The sequence below is a fragment of the Parasteatoda tepidariorum genome, chromosome 7, assembly GCF_043381705.1.
Source record: "Parasteatoda tepidariorum isolate YZ-2023 chromosome 7, CAS_Ptep_4.0, whole genome shotgun sequence".
Taxonomy (NCBI): domain Eukaryota; kingdom Metazoa; phylum Arthropoda; class Arachnida; order Araneae; family Theridiidae; genus Parasteatoda; species Parasteatoda tepidariorum.
In genome coordinates, this window is record NC_092210.1 from 57108250 (window position 1) to 57123333 (window position 15084).

General features: G+C 29.0%; 1 protein-coding gene across 2 annotated transcripts in view; it reads right to left on the reverse strand.

Annotated features, from left to right (window-relative positions):
• Window positions 1–15084, reverse strand: part of LOC107450625 (cyclin-dependent kinase-like 4) — a 35773-nt gene that overhangs the window by 15438 nt on the left and 5251 nt on the right. The window contains exons 1-6 of one of the 2 annotated variants that reach the window (XM_071183477.1): window positions 8954–9094; window positions 7316–7511; window positions 3730–3851; window positions 3582–3654; window positions 1952–2042; window positions 108–305 (exon numbers count right to left, since the gene is read on the reverse strand). In XM_071183477.1, coding sequence (XP_071039578.1) covers window positions 108–305; window positions 1952–2042; window positions 3582–3654; window positions 3730–3851; window positions 7316–7511; window positions 8954–8979 — 706 coding nt within the window. In that variant the 5' untranslated portion in view covers window positions 8980–9094. Of the gene's footprint in view, window positions 1–107; window positions 306–1951; window positions 2043–3581; window positions 3655–3729; window positions 3852–7315; window positions 7512–8953; window positions 9095–15084 lie in introns of those variants that run through there. The other variant, XM_016066459.3, reaches the window with a different exon arrangement.

Genomic DNA, 15084 nt, shown 5'->3' on the forward strand with positions numbered 1-15084 from the left:
ATTCATTAAGATTTATGTTGTATTTAAAGTGCTTGTAGCAAAAGAACATGGTTTGTTTATGGTTTTATAGCAATGCCATATATTTCTTTAAAAAAAAATTAACTTACCTAAAGTTCTGCGGATTAGGTACAATTGATCAACATCAGATTTACCGGGCCATAGTGCTTCTCCACGTATTAATTCCGCCGCCACACATCCTATTGCCCAAACGTCGACTTCAGGTCCATAGTGAGTATCTCCCACCAATAGTTCTGGAGCTCGATACCAGCGAGTGGCCACATAATCAGTATAATTTTCACCTGGGCCTGAAACATATTTGTCCTTTTTTTAAATTTCAAATCACTTTTGTTTTTTCCGCATAATCCGTATAATTTTCACCTGGGCCCTGAAACATATTTGTCCTTTTTTTTCAATTTCGCATCACTTTGCTTTTTCCGTATAATCCATACAATTTTCACCTGGGCCTGAAACATATTTGTCCTTTTTTTAATTTCAAATCACTTTGCTTTTTCCGTATAATCCGTATAATTTGCACCAGGGCCTGAAACATATTTGTCATTTTTTTCAATTTCAAATCACTTTGCTTTCTCTCATTCATGTCAAATTTTGAAAAGGGACACCAGTTTTTAAGCGCTTGAAGCATGTCAACTATTTTCTTACAATTTGCATATTTTTGAAGAGAATGAAGTTTCTAATGAAGTAATATTCGTCAAACGTTTTTCAAATGAAAGCTCGAACATATTGAGAAAACAGATAAATTTTAAATTATGAAAGCGTTATTGTATTATTAAAACACTGTATAAAAACGCCGTGCTAATTTCAATTCTCTCTATCTTTTACCGCAGTAGAAAAAGCCCTTATATCACCTTAATGATCATGAGTATTCTTTTAGAAAATAGTTTTTTTAAATGATTGTTTTTCAAACATTTTGTGAAATTTATATAATACAAATATCATATAAAGCTTTTACAAATCAAAATATTAGTAAAAAAATAAAGTAAATCTTTACTCCAACTTGTGTTTTTCACTTGCTTGCCTTTTTCCTATTCTTGTTTAGTCACATTTATTTTTTAAAGTAGTTTAATTAAGCAGTATATTTGAATAAAAATCAGTCCAAAGTTGCACCATAATATCAGTTTTATTTAATAAAACATTGCTTAGAACCATGTACCCTTCCGAATTGAATTGTAATATTGTGCTGCAAAGTTGAAGATGGTTTGAGAGCTTGATAACATATCATTGAACTTGCCATTTTATTAAAGTTGCAAAAAATTTGTACAATATTGTTTTTCAACGTGCGGGGGAATTTCTAATAAAATGTAGAGATAAAGTAATATTTTATTAAAAAATATATTTCTGAGATCCCAAAGAAAATGTAGTCTATTTTTAGAAAACTTAAAGTAGAAATAATGATTATTATAAATTGGTAAAAATAATAATACAAATATCACTAATTATATCAATTTGAAAGACAAAAAGGTGTTTATGGGTTATATGGGTTTAAAATTATTGTTTATGGGTTTAAAATTAATTTATTTTAGCAAGATATTACTGAAGAAAATTATCTTCAATCATTTTTTTTCTTCTTTTTTTTTCCAATGCCCACCTGGAGAATGACCTAGATCATACAGGTATATGAAGGGCAGATTTGTTGACCACTCTTTCAGGGGCACCATATTAGGTGGGTCAACGTTGCTCCCACAGTAAGACAGACAGTACAGAGAAGGAAAGAACATCCATGCCTTGACCGGGATTCGAATCCAGAACCTTTCTGATGCAGTTCCCTAACCCCTCCACAGGCCGGTTGGCTTATCTTCAATCATAAGTTCAATATATTTATTATATTACGCGAAATGAAATCAAACTTTAGACCTAACTTTTTTACAAATGATTGCAAAAAATTTAAATAAAAGGTTCTGATTTCTGAATAGGTTTGTAATTTGTAACATACTTAAATTTCTGGCAAATCCAAAATCACAAAGTTTAACAATCCCATCTCTCGTAAGGAGTATGTTTTCTGGTTTTACATCTCGATGAATACACTAAAAAATAAAGATCAGCTTTAAGACAAGCTGCTAATGATATAAAAGAACAAAATACCATATAATAATATTTACCCGTCATGTCTAAAAAAAATTGTATATCATACTTAATTATCACTCTATGATTTTTGAGCAATAAACAAAGAAGTTACAAAAAACGTAAAAAAATGAGCCTGATAGAAGTAAGTAAAAACTATTATATGATTAATGCTATACAATAACTCTCTTCCTAAATATACACAGAAGAGCCATTACATTATGACCACCCTCCATCTATCACAATGGGCTCGCCCAGGTTTTCATGGTTTCTCTTCCCCAGGAACAATGTTTTCAAGGGGCACATTAGGACCCATAATCCTCATAGAACAATCCCTGACGTCTGTAAGCTTCTTGAACATAGTTGCAGACCAGGTTCACCCATTCATGGCAACAGTTTTTCCTGCGGGGGATGGTGTTTACCAACAGGATAATGCACCATGTCATAAGGGTCGAATCGTCATGGATTGGTTCGAGGAACATTCCAGTGACTTTCAAGTCATGTCTTGGCCCCCAAATTCACCTGACCTTAATCCAATAGAGCATTTGTGGTCCTACTTGGAAAACCAAATTCGTGCTGCCACGCTACCCCCTCGCAATGTGAGGGAATTGCAGGACCAGTTGGTGAGCGCTTGGTACCAGATACCTCAGACTACCTATCAGCACCTTGTGGAATCAATGCCACGGCGGGTGCTAGCAGTTTTGAGGGCTGAAGGTGGTCCTACATGTTATTAGCAGGGTGGTCATAATGTAATGGCTCTTTGGTGTAGAAACATATTAATAAAAAACGTATCCGATCATTTAATTGAAATGCAATTTTTTCTGAAGTTAATTCTTTCAAAATAAAAAAAATTTGTTAAATCAAATTAAATTACATTAAAACTCGCTTCTTTTGGAACTGTAGCCAAATAGTTAGGGATCATTAATTCATCAATTAATTCTGATTTTTTAACCCTGGAATATCAATCATAATTAAAAGTAGGCTTTAAATCATACTGTATAAATTTGCTGCATAAATCGTATGTTGCTTGTAGTTATAACTTTAGATTTTTTTCGATTTCAAAACCATGTTTATAATATCTCAAAACAGTCTTGATTTTTAATTTTTTCTCCAGCTTTTTGAAAAAATGCACAAACAATTTAAGTTATATATCGTAAGTATCCTTCCGTTAATGAGTTTAAACCAAATTTAGCAAAATTTTAAAAATTATGCCGGTAAATTATTATTTTTTCCCCTTTATTGCTTTTTATGCTGAAGACATATTCAACTTTAAAAGAAACTGTTATGTTCACGTAATTAGAGATAAATGTTAATTTAAAAATAACATATTAATAACAAGAAAAAAATACTAATCGATTCCTTTAATTCTAAAAGAGATATTTTCTCTCTAGTCTTCAAATAAAATGAAATTGAACTATTAAATGAAATGAAAGTGAAAGGAAATGAAAGTACAACTTTAAATGAAAGTACACCAAATTAAATCAATGCAAAAAATAACTTACATTGTGCTGATGGCAAAAGTTAATTGCTTGCAAAGTTTGCCATAATATTCTCTTCGTCAAAGATGCAGGTACCCTATAATAATTTAAACAATATTAGAACATAAATTTAGTATAATTTATTTCTTTATTTTAAAAATAAACTGCTTACCCGTTTGGATGTTTTTCTAAAATATCTAATACAGTGTGTTCGCAGTATTCAAATACCATGTGTAATTTTCGCTTTCTTCTGAAAACTTCTATTAAGTTCACTAGATTAGGGTGCTTCAGTTGCTGTAGAAATAAACATAGTGAAATAAAATTAAACTTAAGACTGAAATTCTGTCTATGCTGAGTGTATGTTTGATTAAGAAACAAATTTTATTTTATGAAATATTGTATACATGCATACTAAATTTTGATTCTTGCTTCAGATTGTATCGTAAGAGTAACTTTATTGATCTTTATGTTTATCATATATTATTGAGATTATAAATTTGTGTGTAATGAAAACTAAGTGTTTCACTACACAGCAAATATGTAGGGGATCAAATAAAGAAATACCACTTTGCTGTAAAACAGTTGCCACTATTTTTGGTGTTCAAAAACTTTGTGCAGTGTAGGAATTGATATGATATAAGGGTTTTTTTGTGTATGGATTAACCATTTTGACCTAATTAATCAGTGAAAACATTATAAAATTTTATCCCATCCATTATTTTACTTAAAAACTAATTGAGTAAGCATATTTAAGTCGATGTGTTTCAAGCACTCAAAAATAGGCGCACATTTTCAAGATTTGCCAGGAGTGACACCTATTTTTGAGCTCTTGAAATACATCGACTGTTATTTCTGATTTATATGTTCTTGAAGCGAGTGAAGTTTTAAACAAATAATATGCTTCTGCTTCAATTTCGAGATTATTTAAGTATATTTAAGCTTACTGGGGAGCATTTTTCCAAGTGTACTAGAAATTGCGATGCATGCGATACTAAACGTTTTTTGTTCCTCTTCAAATGTACTTATATTTCAGCCAATAAAAACTCATCTTGTAAAATTAAACCTATTAGATGCAATAATTTCTACTCCCTTCTTAAATATTAAAACAAATAAATTGAATTTGATTGTTTTGTATTGACCTAAAAATCAATTCTTTATCTATATAGCTCAGCATAATTTTACGATTAACTCGCTTGCTTGTGTATGAGGATAGAATTTTGAGATTGAAAACTTCTCCACTTTTCAAACAACAACACCCAAATCTCGTTTGTATTTTGAGATGGAATAATTTGCGAGGTTCTATTATTCTCTAACCATTACAAGCCAATTTTATTGCCATTTTATCACTAAACTTAATTTATCGCCAACTGAAGTTTCGTTCACTTTCCGATTAGCCTGCGTGATGAAATCTTAACTAGTTCTTGCTTGGTGATAGTGAAAGTTTCTCTCGTTCAAACCTACCACATAAATTATTTACAATTAGAATTTATCGCTATTCAGAATTACAACTATTTTTCGATTATGTCAAAAGAAAAAACGATTCTGCTCAAATTTCGATTAGAGCTCTGCCTACTGATGATTCAAATACAATTGTTTCCTAAATATTGCAAGCAAAATTTATCTCTATTTTATCGCCAATCAATATTTTGGCTAATTTCTGACATAAACAAACTAACAGACACATGACAAAAATAAATTAAATAAAATAAAATTGTTAAAAACTTCATTTTTTAAGCAGAAAAAAGAAATATGATTTATTTCATGCCAGATCTAAAACGAAATACGCAGAGTGTATCACTGTCGTAATTAAAATTTATCACCACGGAAATTTCACATTCTTACGTTGTTTGATAGCGTCGTTTACAATTTTATGTCTGGTTAAAAATAAAACTATTTTCTCCTTTTTAGTTCAAAATTTTATTTTATACATAGTAGTTTAAATAGGACATGGTTTTTATTTTTATTATTTAGAAAAACATAAACACAATAAAATATAAGCAAAGTACCGTTGATTTTATCTATTTTCAAAATGATTGGTACTCATGTGGCTCTCGCTCAAATCATTTCAATTGAAAGTACTTTTATACTCCTTAGTTTGTTAAAGTTTTTGACTTCTATTTACAAAAAACTTGCAATTATTGACAGTGAAAGCTTTCTCGCAACACTAATAGATGCCGATTATTTTCCAAAACACATCAGAAATATTTATTCAAATTAAAATGCTTATGAATGAGAGTTTTCTTAAGTTTCTGAGCATGCTTTGAACTAATTTTGAAAACCAAAAGCTTCAATTCAAAGAATAATTTACATGATTCTAAAAAAAAAAGCAGATTTGAAGTGAGTTATAAAGTGTTTGAGCGGTTAGTTTTTAGTTTTTTCTCTTTTTTTAACACACGTGAATTGAGTTTTGAAACAAACACTGTTTTGAAGCATACAATGTGAATGTTTTGAATCATTCATAGTTGAAGCGCATAATGTGATGTGAGTTTTGAAGCACACATTCTGATCAGAGTTTTGATCTACACAGTTTTGAAGTATATGATTTCCTTTGATTTTAGAATCACACATAATTTAAAAACAAACAATGTGATAAGAGTTTTGAATCGCACATAGTTTTGAAGTACATATTGCAATGTGAGTTTTTAATCATGCACATTTTTGAACAATGTGCAGTGCGCAAAAAAAAAAAAAAATGAACCACTCTGAGTTAGTGTTAATCTAATGATCGGATTTTCACCGTAGAGCACTCAGAGAGAGTGACCTCAAAATAAAGCAGATGATATTTTAAGTTGCGAAATTCGACATAAAAGCGCACTTTCTCTGAATAAGCACACCTTTCTTCTGGTGAATTCGGATTTCTGACCCCAAAATATAGGAGAAACTGCAATCTAGGAAATATAGTTTCAATTGGTTAGGAGAGCGGTCCAAAGTTTGAACCCCTTAATGTCAATTTTACTTTTGGCGTGTTTCATTTATCTCGAGAACTGTTTAAGCGAATTAAAATATTTTTGCACATGTAATTATAAAATTCATGTATCCAAAGAGAATTCTATGCAAAATATAACTTTTGGTAAATTTTTGTAAATTTTATTATATTTTGATAAAATATACTTTGTCAAAAATATTTTAAATTTTAAGGTATACAATTTATCATTTTAATGCAACATCATTTTAAAGAATGTAATTTTACACGGTAAAATACAAAAATTGGTCTGATAATTCCTAAAAAATTGAATTTTAAAAATAAATCGTGCTTTCAAATTTCAATTTCTCAGGAACTATTCGACCGATTTTGCTCAAATTTTGCTATGTAAAATTACATTCCTTAAAATGATGTAAAAATTTTTATATCTTACAATTCCTATACCTTACGAAAAATTAAATAAAGTAATAAAAAAATATATATTATTTACTGAAAGTTACTTTTTTGCATGCTATTATCATTTGATAAACAAATTTTATAATTGTATGCAAATTTGTTTTAATTCACTTAAAAAATTCTCGAGCTCAAATTCATTCAGAGAAAATACGTTTTCTTGCTCAATTTAGTAACATAAAATATCGTTGGCACTATTTTGAGGTCAACCCCTCAATTCATTAAGATTGAGTGCTGTAACGTGAAGATCTAATCATTAGATCAAAAGTTATTCAGGGTGGTCCATTTATTTTATTTTTTATTTATTTATTATTATTTTTGCTTATCGTACATCATCTCATGTTAGTTTTGAATCATTTACAATAAATTAAGTAAAAAATACCTTGAGCATTCGTATTTCTCTCAGGGCTATTTTTTTGATGAGTGGGTCATCTTCTGTTTCAACATATTTCTTGATGGCCACAAGCTGGCCGTTTTCTCTGTTTCGACATTTGAAGACAACTCCATAAGATCCTTCTCCTATCTTTGAGATCTTCTCATACCTTTCCATTCCAACCAGACGTGACCACCGAGCTGAACTGTTGGAGTAGAAATACATAAACAATTAGAATTATATTTCCAACTTTGACACGCCATAACACAGTGAATAAAAGAGCTACATTTGGTTGACTTTTTTTAAACTAACTACTTGATAGTCTCACTTAAAATATCCAAGTGATAGTCCAATCTTACCCAAGAAAGCTCCAAAAAGTCTGACGCCAAATTTGCTACTTCATTTAGAATTCTTGTCAACATACAACATGTGAATTAGGTGAGCGAAGATACGTATTTCAAAAATACTAGGTAACACAAACGCTTACTAGCGAAAAACATGAAATATTTTTTTCTCTAAATGCTCCTTCATAGACTTTTAAGAGCAACATAACTTATATTACTTTAAACAATATTTTTTATTGCTTTTTGTCTAACCAAGGAACATCTCGTACCACAGAGTATGGGACTGTTAACAATTATGAAAGCAAGAAAAAAAGCACATTTCATAAGAATTAAGCTTTTTATATTCATCTCGCTGATCCGAATCAAATTCTATTCTAAACGTTTACCACTCATTTCCACTTGAAATAATCTAACCTCATAACCATAGTCACCGAGAGTGCTTTAGACCAGTGCTCTCCAACATTTTTCCCACCGAGGACCGGTTAATGTTTTATAATTTTTTATGGCCCTCTGAGGGAGAAACATATGTTCACATAAAAAAGAAAATTGAAAATCATATGTGAAAGAAAATGATACCTCATTAGGAGCAGATGAGTATGAGTTTCATTAGAAAGTATTAAACTCTAAGGCCTAATAAGTAAATAAATTTAAAAAAATTAAATTATTTGCTACTACAGAATTAATTATGAAGGAAAGAGTGCATATATATATATATATNAATTATATATATATATATATATATATATATACTCCTTCTTAGTTCAAAATGTGGAGGAAACATGGAAAAAATTACCGAACAATGAAAAAAGGTAAAAATGAGAATAAGAAAAGTAATAAAAATCCAAGAGGAAAACAAATTCCGAAAAAGAGGGGGAAAAAATAATAAAAATCCGGAAAATAAAAGATACGATCTCTTCATCAGCTCACACGACCATATCCGCAAAAAGAAGTGCTTTCTAACAATGTATCAAGACAGCCAAAGCAAAATACATAAATACAACATTGTGAGTAAGAATCAATATATATATTGCCAGTACGGGTATGGCAAATTTAAAAATAAAGAACCATGCATTTGAACTGTAACTACAAACGATTTATCTGCATGTACCTTTTCTTAAATTACTACATTCTCATTTAAATATACACGCTGTGGTTAAATTTTAAAATATGTATTAAGTTTCATGAATAAAACATTTCACGCATAATTTGTTATTACAACATGAACATGCTTCATAAAACTATTTGTGGTGATCAATAATTTGACCGTACATTACTTAACCAATGTAAAAGCACTCCACATTACCTGGTGCTTGATCTTTCCGTAAGCATAACACGCACTTAATTTTCAACAAGACACCTAAGACAAAAAAACTTCCATAATTGACCGAACCTTCATTTGAAAAAAAAAATTCGTATGACAACTGTTGAAAAAGATCTATTTAGCTTGATCCTCGAAATGGTTGTTGCCAAGCCCAATTTACCAGAATAACACATTGATACACGCTCTCAGTTCAAAAGTATAACATTTCACGCAGAAGAAATTTCGATTTGTAGGCTAATATTTCTTATTTTGTGTTTGTCCTAAATTTTTACCGAATCATTACGTTTGAACAATTCAAATAGATTGTTTAGGAAATTCCCAAACCCTCACTAGAGCTTGTGAAATATTCACTATTGAGGTTTCCTTGCACGCAAGCTTTAAAAAACATCAATAGTTGGCTTGCTTCGATTTTCCAATTCATTGAAATCGATTTCGTAATGCAAATACAGAAAGGAATTGAGATTAATTTTCTTATTAAAAGAGAAAAAAAAATATATCGCGCATGAAATTAACAGGAGAGTCCTAGATTTCTGATTCTGATTAAAATGAAATGAATGATTGTATACGTATGAAGTGAAGGAAATTCATAGTACCTATTGTTAAATTCATTTTTCTAATTCCGTGTACTTATTTTTCTCCATTTTAATTTATTTCACCAGCATTTTTTTCTTAACAAGTAAATTCCTTAAGAATTACTTTAATTTTTTTTGTATTTTAGATTATTATTTCTTTTATATTATTTATTCTAAATCCTTTCTTTTATTAAGTATTCTTTTATAACTAGAATTTTCATAGTGCGATTTCTTTGAACAGTGTTTAAGAAACATCGAATAAAAGAACTTGCTTTCTTATAAATCACCACAAAAGAAGTTTTTTTTTCTAAAATACCAATTCATTTTAATGAAATTTGTTTTTTATTCAATTCATTTTAATGTGTTAAACTATAGGTACTGAATGTCCAACTAGCAATAAACAAAGAACTTATCGTTCACTACTTTTTCAAGATATTATATTTTTCAAATTATAACTCTAAAAATAATGATCGAATTTATTAGAAATATGACAAATCGTATAAAAATAGAATAATTACTCGGAAATATAATAAAAATTGAGAAAAAGTCATACGCAAAACGATAATGCAAAAATATTTTTTTAAAAATTTCAAGTTTAGATAAATTTTACATTATACAGAAAAACAATATACCAGTGTTAAAAGAGGAATTCATAAATTCATCCGGTATTACAAAAGTTATAATAGTTTTCTCACTACTATCATTTCGATTCTTTTGATAAATTTTATCATTATTTATCCCGTATTTTATATGGCTTATAAAATATGGGATGACTTTATATGGCTCAAAATATTAACGTGACAAAAACGCGTCAAATAAGCGAATATTTATCGTCACTTTGTAATCAAAATTAAAAAGGAAACGTGCTGGAAAACATATGATACAACTATAGTACAATTCCTCTAGTAACTGAAAAATTATAAGCCATACCCGCACTCATTGCTGAAACTTAATAACTCCCTTATATGCTGTTTTGCTGACCTCTTGATTTCTTTTAGGTATGAATTGGATAAATTAATGACAGGTACAATAGATTGGTAATCAAGTAGCACCCGTACTCATGACGAAAGCAATACCCGCATTTCATGCTGAAGCTCAATTACTCCCTAACATGCTTTACTGATCTCACGAATTCTTCTTGGCATGAATTGGATCAATAAATGACAGTTGCGATTGATTGGTAATCTATTTTTTCAAGTCGTAATAATTAACTCAGATTTAGAAAGCAGAATGTGCAATTTGAATTAACCACTCATTTCGTAACAGTTGAACCACTGAAGTCTGAGCAATTTACCGGTTTTATCATTCTATATTTCTTTCCTTCTTTCTTTTTTTGCCTTGATGTTAAATTGTTTAGGAAAGTAATTTGTTATTAAAATTGTTTTTATTTATTCAAAAATGAAAACTGTTAAAATGTTTTAGAATACTGTGTACTAAATGGTCTAAGAAAAGAAAACAATTCAACTTTCTACTTAATGAGTTTAGCCATCAAAATAAAAGTAGAATGAAAATTTCTATACTATGATTTAAAATAAAAATAATTATTTTAATTCTTATATCTAGGTAATAAATAAGTATAAATAAGTATAAATAAAGTATAAAATAAGTATTTTAATTTTTATATCTAGGGCATACTAGACTTTTCCTTTTATGGTCAGAGTACAAGTTTTATATAACATAATACCTAACATAAATCTCCTACACAGCATAATACCAACTACATAGAATACACGAGTACAACTTCATTAGAACATACATAAATAGATAATTATGTTCATGTCAAAATTACAATTATACTAATTTTAAAACTTTGAGTAATTAAATGTTGAAGAGGCTATCCACAAATGATGTCAACGTGAAGTCCACAAAAGTACATGAAATATATTTTTAAATGAAATAAAACTGATTTAAAAATACTGTTAAATATATATAAGAGATAGGTAAATAATTTAAAAGTAAATACCGTTATGACTGTTATTAATTTAATATTGATGACAGCTAAAGATTTCCAATTTTTTGTTAACTAAACATCCCATCATAAGATTTTTCTGTCCAATAAGAATGCACCAACAATAATGAGAAACGACTTTACACCAGTATCTTTTTATGTTATATAGTACTAAAATTACATGCAGGTATTTAATTTTATTTAAAATTCTATGCGTACCAAACTAACTAAAAGGTGAACATTCTCCCCTTTTTCTTTTCCCAAAATAATGGTGGTATATTTCAGGTAATATCATTAATCAAAGGTCGCTCCACCCTTTTTAGCCATTCATGAAGAAAAACAACACCTTAAATTATTCTGTAATAGTACAACTCTTAATCAGATTCGCACGATATAGTTCATTCACCTTTTTTTTATGTTCATGAAAACGTAGTATCTTTGTTTTTAATGCAGGAATCATAATCTTGGATTTCATCAAGATTTCAAGGATAAATATTTATGTTAATTTTACTACAATGACGACCGGAAACTAGAAGATATCATTAAAAATCGAGAGTATAAATTTAAGTTGAGAAAGATTTACCGGATCTCTTTATTTTAATGGATTTGTGTACCTCGCAGCGATTTAATGACTCCGCTTTCCTGTTTGACATTTTCTTAGAAAAAAGAAGAAGAAAAAACTTGAGTCTTGACTTTTTTTTAAATTCAGGTAACAAATTTCAAAAGAAATATTAGCTTGCAATATAATTTACGACTAACTACAGCCAACAGGAAAATCTTCAAAAAAAGAGAGCGAGTAGTTAAAGGCGGCTCGATCGTAAATTAGCCGGTTGCCGATCCGGCGAAAATTGATTTTTTCTTCTTCTTCTGGTTAGCAAAAATTTTATTTGCTATTCATCGAATTCCAGATATTCGGTGAAAATTGAATATCATAGCATTTTTACAAAAACAATATAAAAATTATGCCGTCCGGCCTGTGTAGGGGTCAGGGAACTGGCCTTGCATCAGAAAGGTTCTGGGTTCGAATCCCGGGCAAGGCATGGATGTTCTTTCATTCTCCCTACTATCTGTCATTACTGTGGGAGCAACATTGACCCACCTATTGCCCCTTAAAGAGTAGCCAACAAATCTGCCCTTCATATGCCTGTATGACGAAAGGTCATTCCCGGGTAAAGCTCTATCCATCCGCGGAAGTTCCTACCTGGGTTTAACTCCATAATTATCTCACACCACCTGCCTTCGATTAACTTCCCTCCAATCAGTTCAAGATCGACTGCCACGTAAAAATTTTAAGCGTGTGCGCCAGAATAGCGAAACAAATGCCAAATCTAGATGGGTGAAACTGATGGCCGCCTTCTTATGAATGACTTGTAAAATAGTCGTCTTCAATGATTTGTAGTTATAAAAATGTTGCAGCTAAGAACATCCGAAAAAAATGGCGATGCCGAATAAAAACAAGTACCAGTCAAAATATCCGTACATAAAAAATATTTCTTAATGTGTGAGTGTGTTTTTTTAAAATTTAGAGCTGCAATATAAAAATTATTTTGACAATTAAAAATTTTCTTCATACATTTCTAATATGATTAATTATTAATTTTATAGGATGGTCGAATTCTGCTAATTAACTTTGTGAAAGTTTTCATGAATAATTTTTCTGAATGTAAAGAATTAATTTTTAAAAATTTTAATGATGAAGTTATAAATGCTGTTGATAGAGGATAAAAAATTAATCCGATCTAAACTATTGTAATTTATCATTTCTTAAAAATGTGAATATTTCTTTTTATCAATTGAATATTTTTATTTTCCGTTTTAAAAATGACAATTTCGATATAAATCTAGATAAATTAAACTGCAGCAAGATGAGAAAAATGCTATACATAAAGCTGCTTAAATTTTATTTATTTTCCCCCATTTTTTACTTTATTTTTCACTATTTTATTTTTCACTTTAAAAACTCGAAGCAAATAAAATTTACTGTTAAGAAAATAAAATTTATTGTCAAGACAAGCCATTAAAAAGAGTTTTTTATTTAGGAAAAAAATTGTATTCTTTTTTCCTTGATATGATATTTGCTTTGGAATTTCAAAGGAAAAAAAATCCCGTGTCAAGATTGTTTAGTCATATATAATTGCGTGACGCTGTGAATACATATATTTACATGTCATTCTGATCAGAAGTTTCAATAGGCAAAATATTCCAAACTGAATCTTTTTTAAAATATTGTCATATTTTAGGACCCTGCACACACTAGAGTAACGCAACTTTATTTTTACCTCCACGTTAAAGATATAACTGTGAATATTTTTTTTAATAGTTACTTTTTTAAAAGGCGAGCACATTTGATGCATAAAGGCCTAAAATTTTATCCAATTTCTATATCACGTGTTGAAAACTTTCGATTTGAAACCAATAAGTTATTTCATTTTTTATAACAATATATTAACCAGATTCAAGAGGTTTTATAAAATTGACACTTCAAGACTTGTTTTATTACTACTTTATACCTTTCATGAGCACTTTATTTATTTATTTTTAAGTCAGATGCTTCCATTGCACACAAGTGATATATGTGCCAGTATTATAAATTGCAAAATCAATATAACAATACAGATATTTACCGAAATTGTCTGAAAAATTAAGTAAAAAAATAATAGTAGTAATTAATAACTTTATGAATTGAATCAGCTTCAAATGTTATTACTTCTTTCTAATTTTGATATATCATTTTATATCATGTGTCATATGGTAACCAAATTATATACAGACGGAGCAATATTTTCATCAAAGTCTTAATTTTATATTAAATCCATTTTTTGATGTTATAAAACCTACGAAACACAATTTTCAGTGTCTGACTTAATTCCATCATACCTGCCGTTCTATATGCCGGATAATAATAATAATAATCTGAATCAAAATATTTTGGTTTTATTTGATGACCTATATTCTTAATAGCTTCTTTTAATTTTTTTTTTTTTGATAGACAATATCAATAGAACTCTTTTGGCGTTAAGATTGTTGTTTTTATCATTAATTAGTTTAAATAACGAATGAGGCATGTTGTTTTATCATCAATTTTCAAATTCATCATATCCAATTTTAAACGTTCTATAATTAATTTGTTTTTGTTTAGTTTAAGTAAAATGATAAAACTATATTATTTAGTCAATCAAAAATTTATTTAAGTAAACTTTTTAGAATTTTAAAATGTATGTAAGAAAAGCAAGTTATTTCTTAAAAATAATTTCTGAAAGCTAAAAATATGCAAAAATGATGTTAATCATAAAAGTATACATAAAAAATTATAATTTATTTTAAGATTCTGTCTGAAAGAGAAAAAGGAAGTCCCTGGGAAAAGAAAAACAGGCGATATTTTAAATTAGAAATTTTATAACATTAAATTAAGAAAGACCTTAAGCACAAAAATATACTTCCTCTGAATAAACATTTTTAGTGTTAACGAATTTGGATTTTTAATCCTTAAAATATCACAATATACTACTATCATAATGTTGAAGTGATCGCCATGTCAAAAACATTGTTCCAATTGTTTAGTCAAAGTTCCAGTCCTTTTATTTTCTCATCTT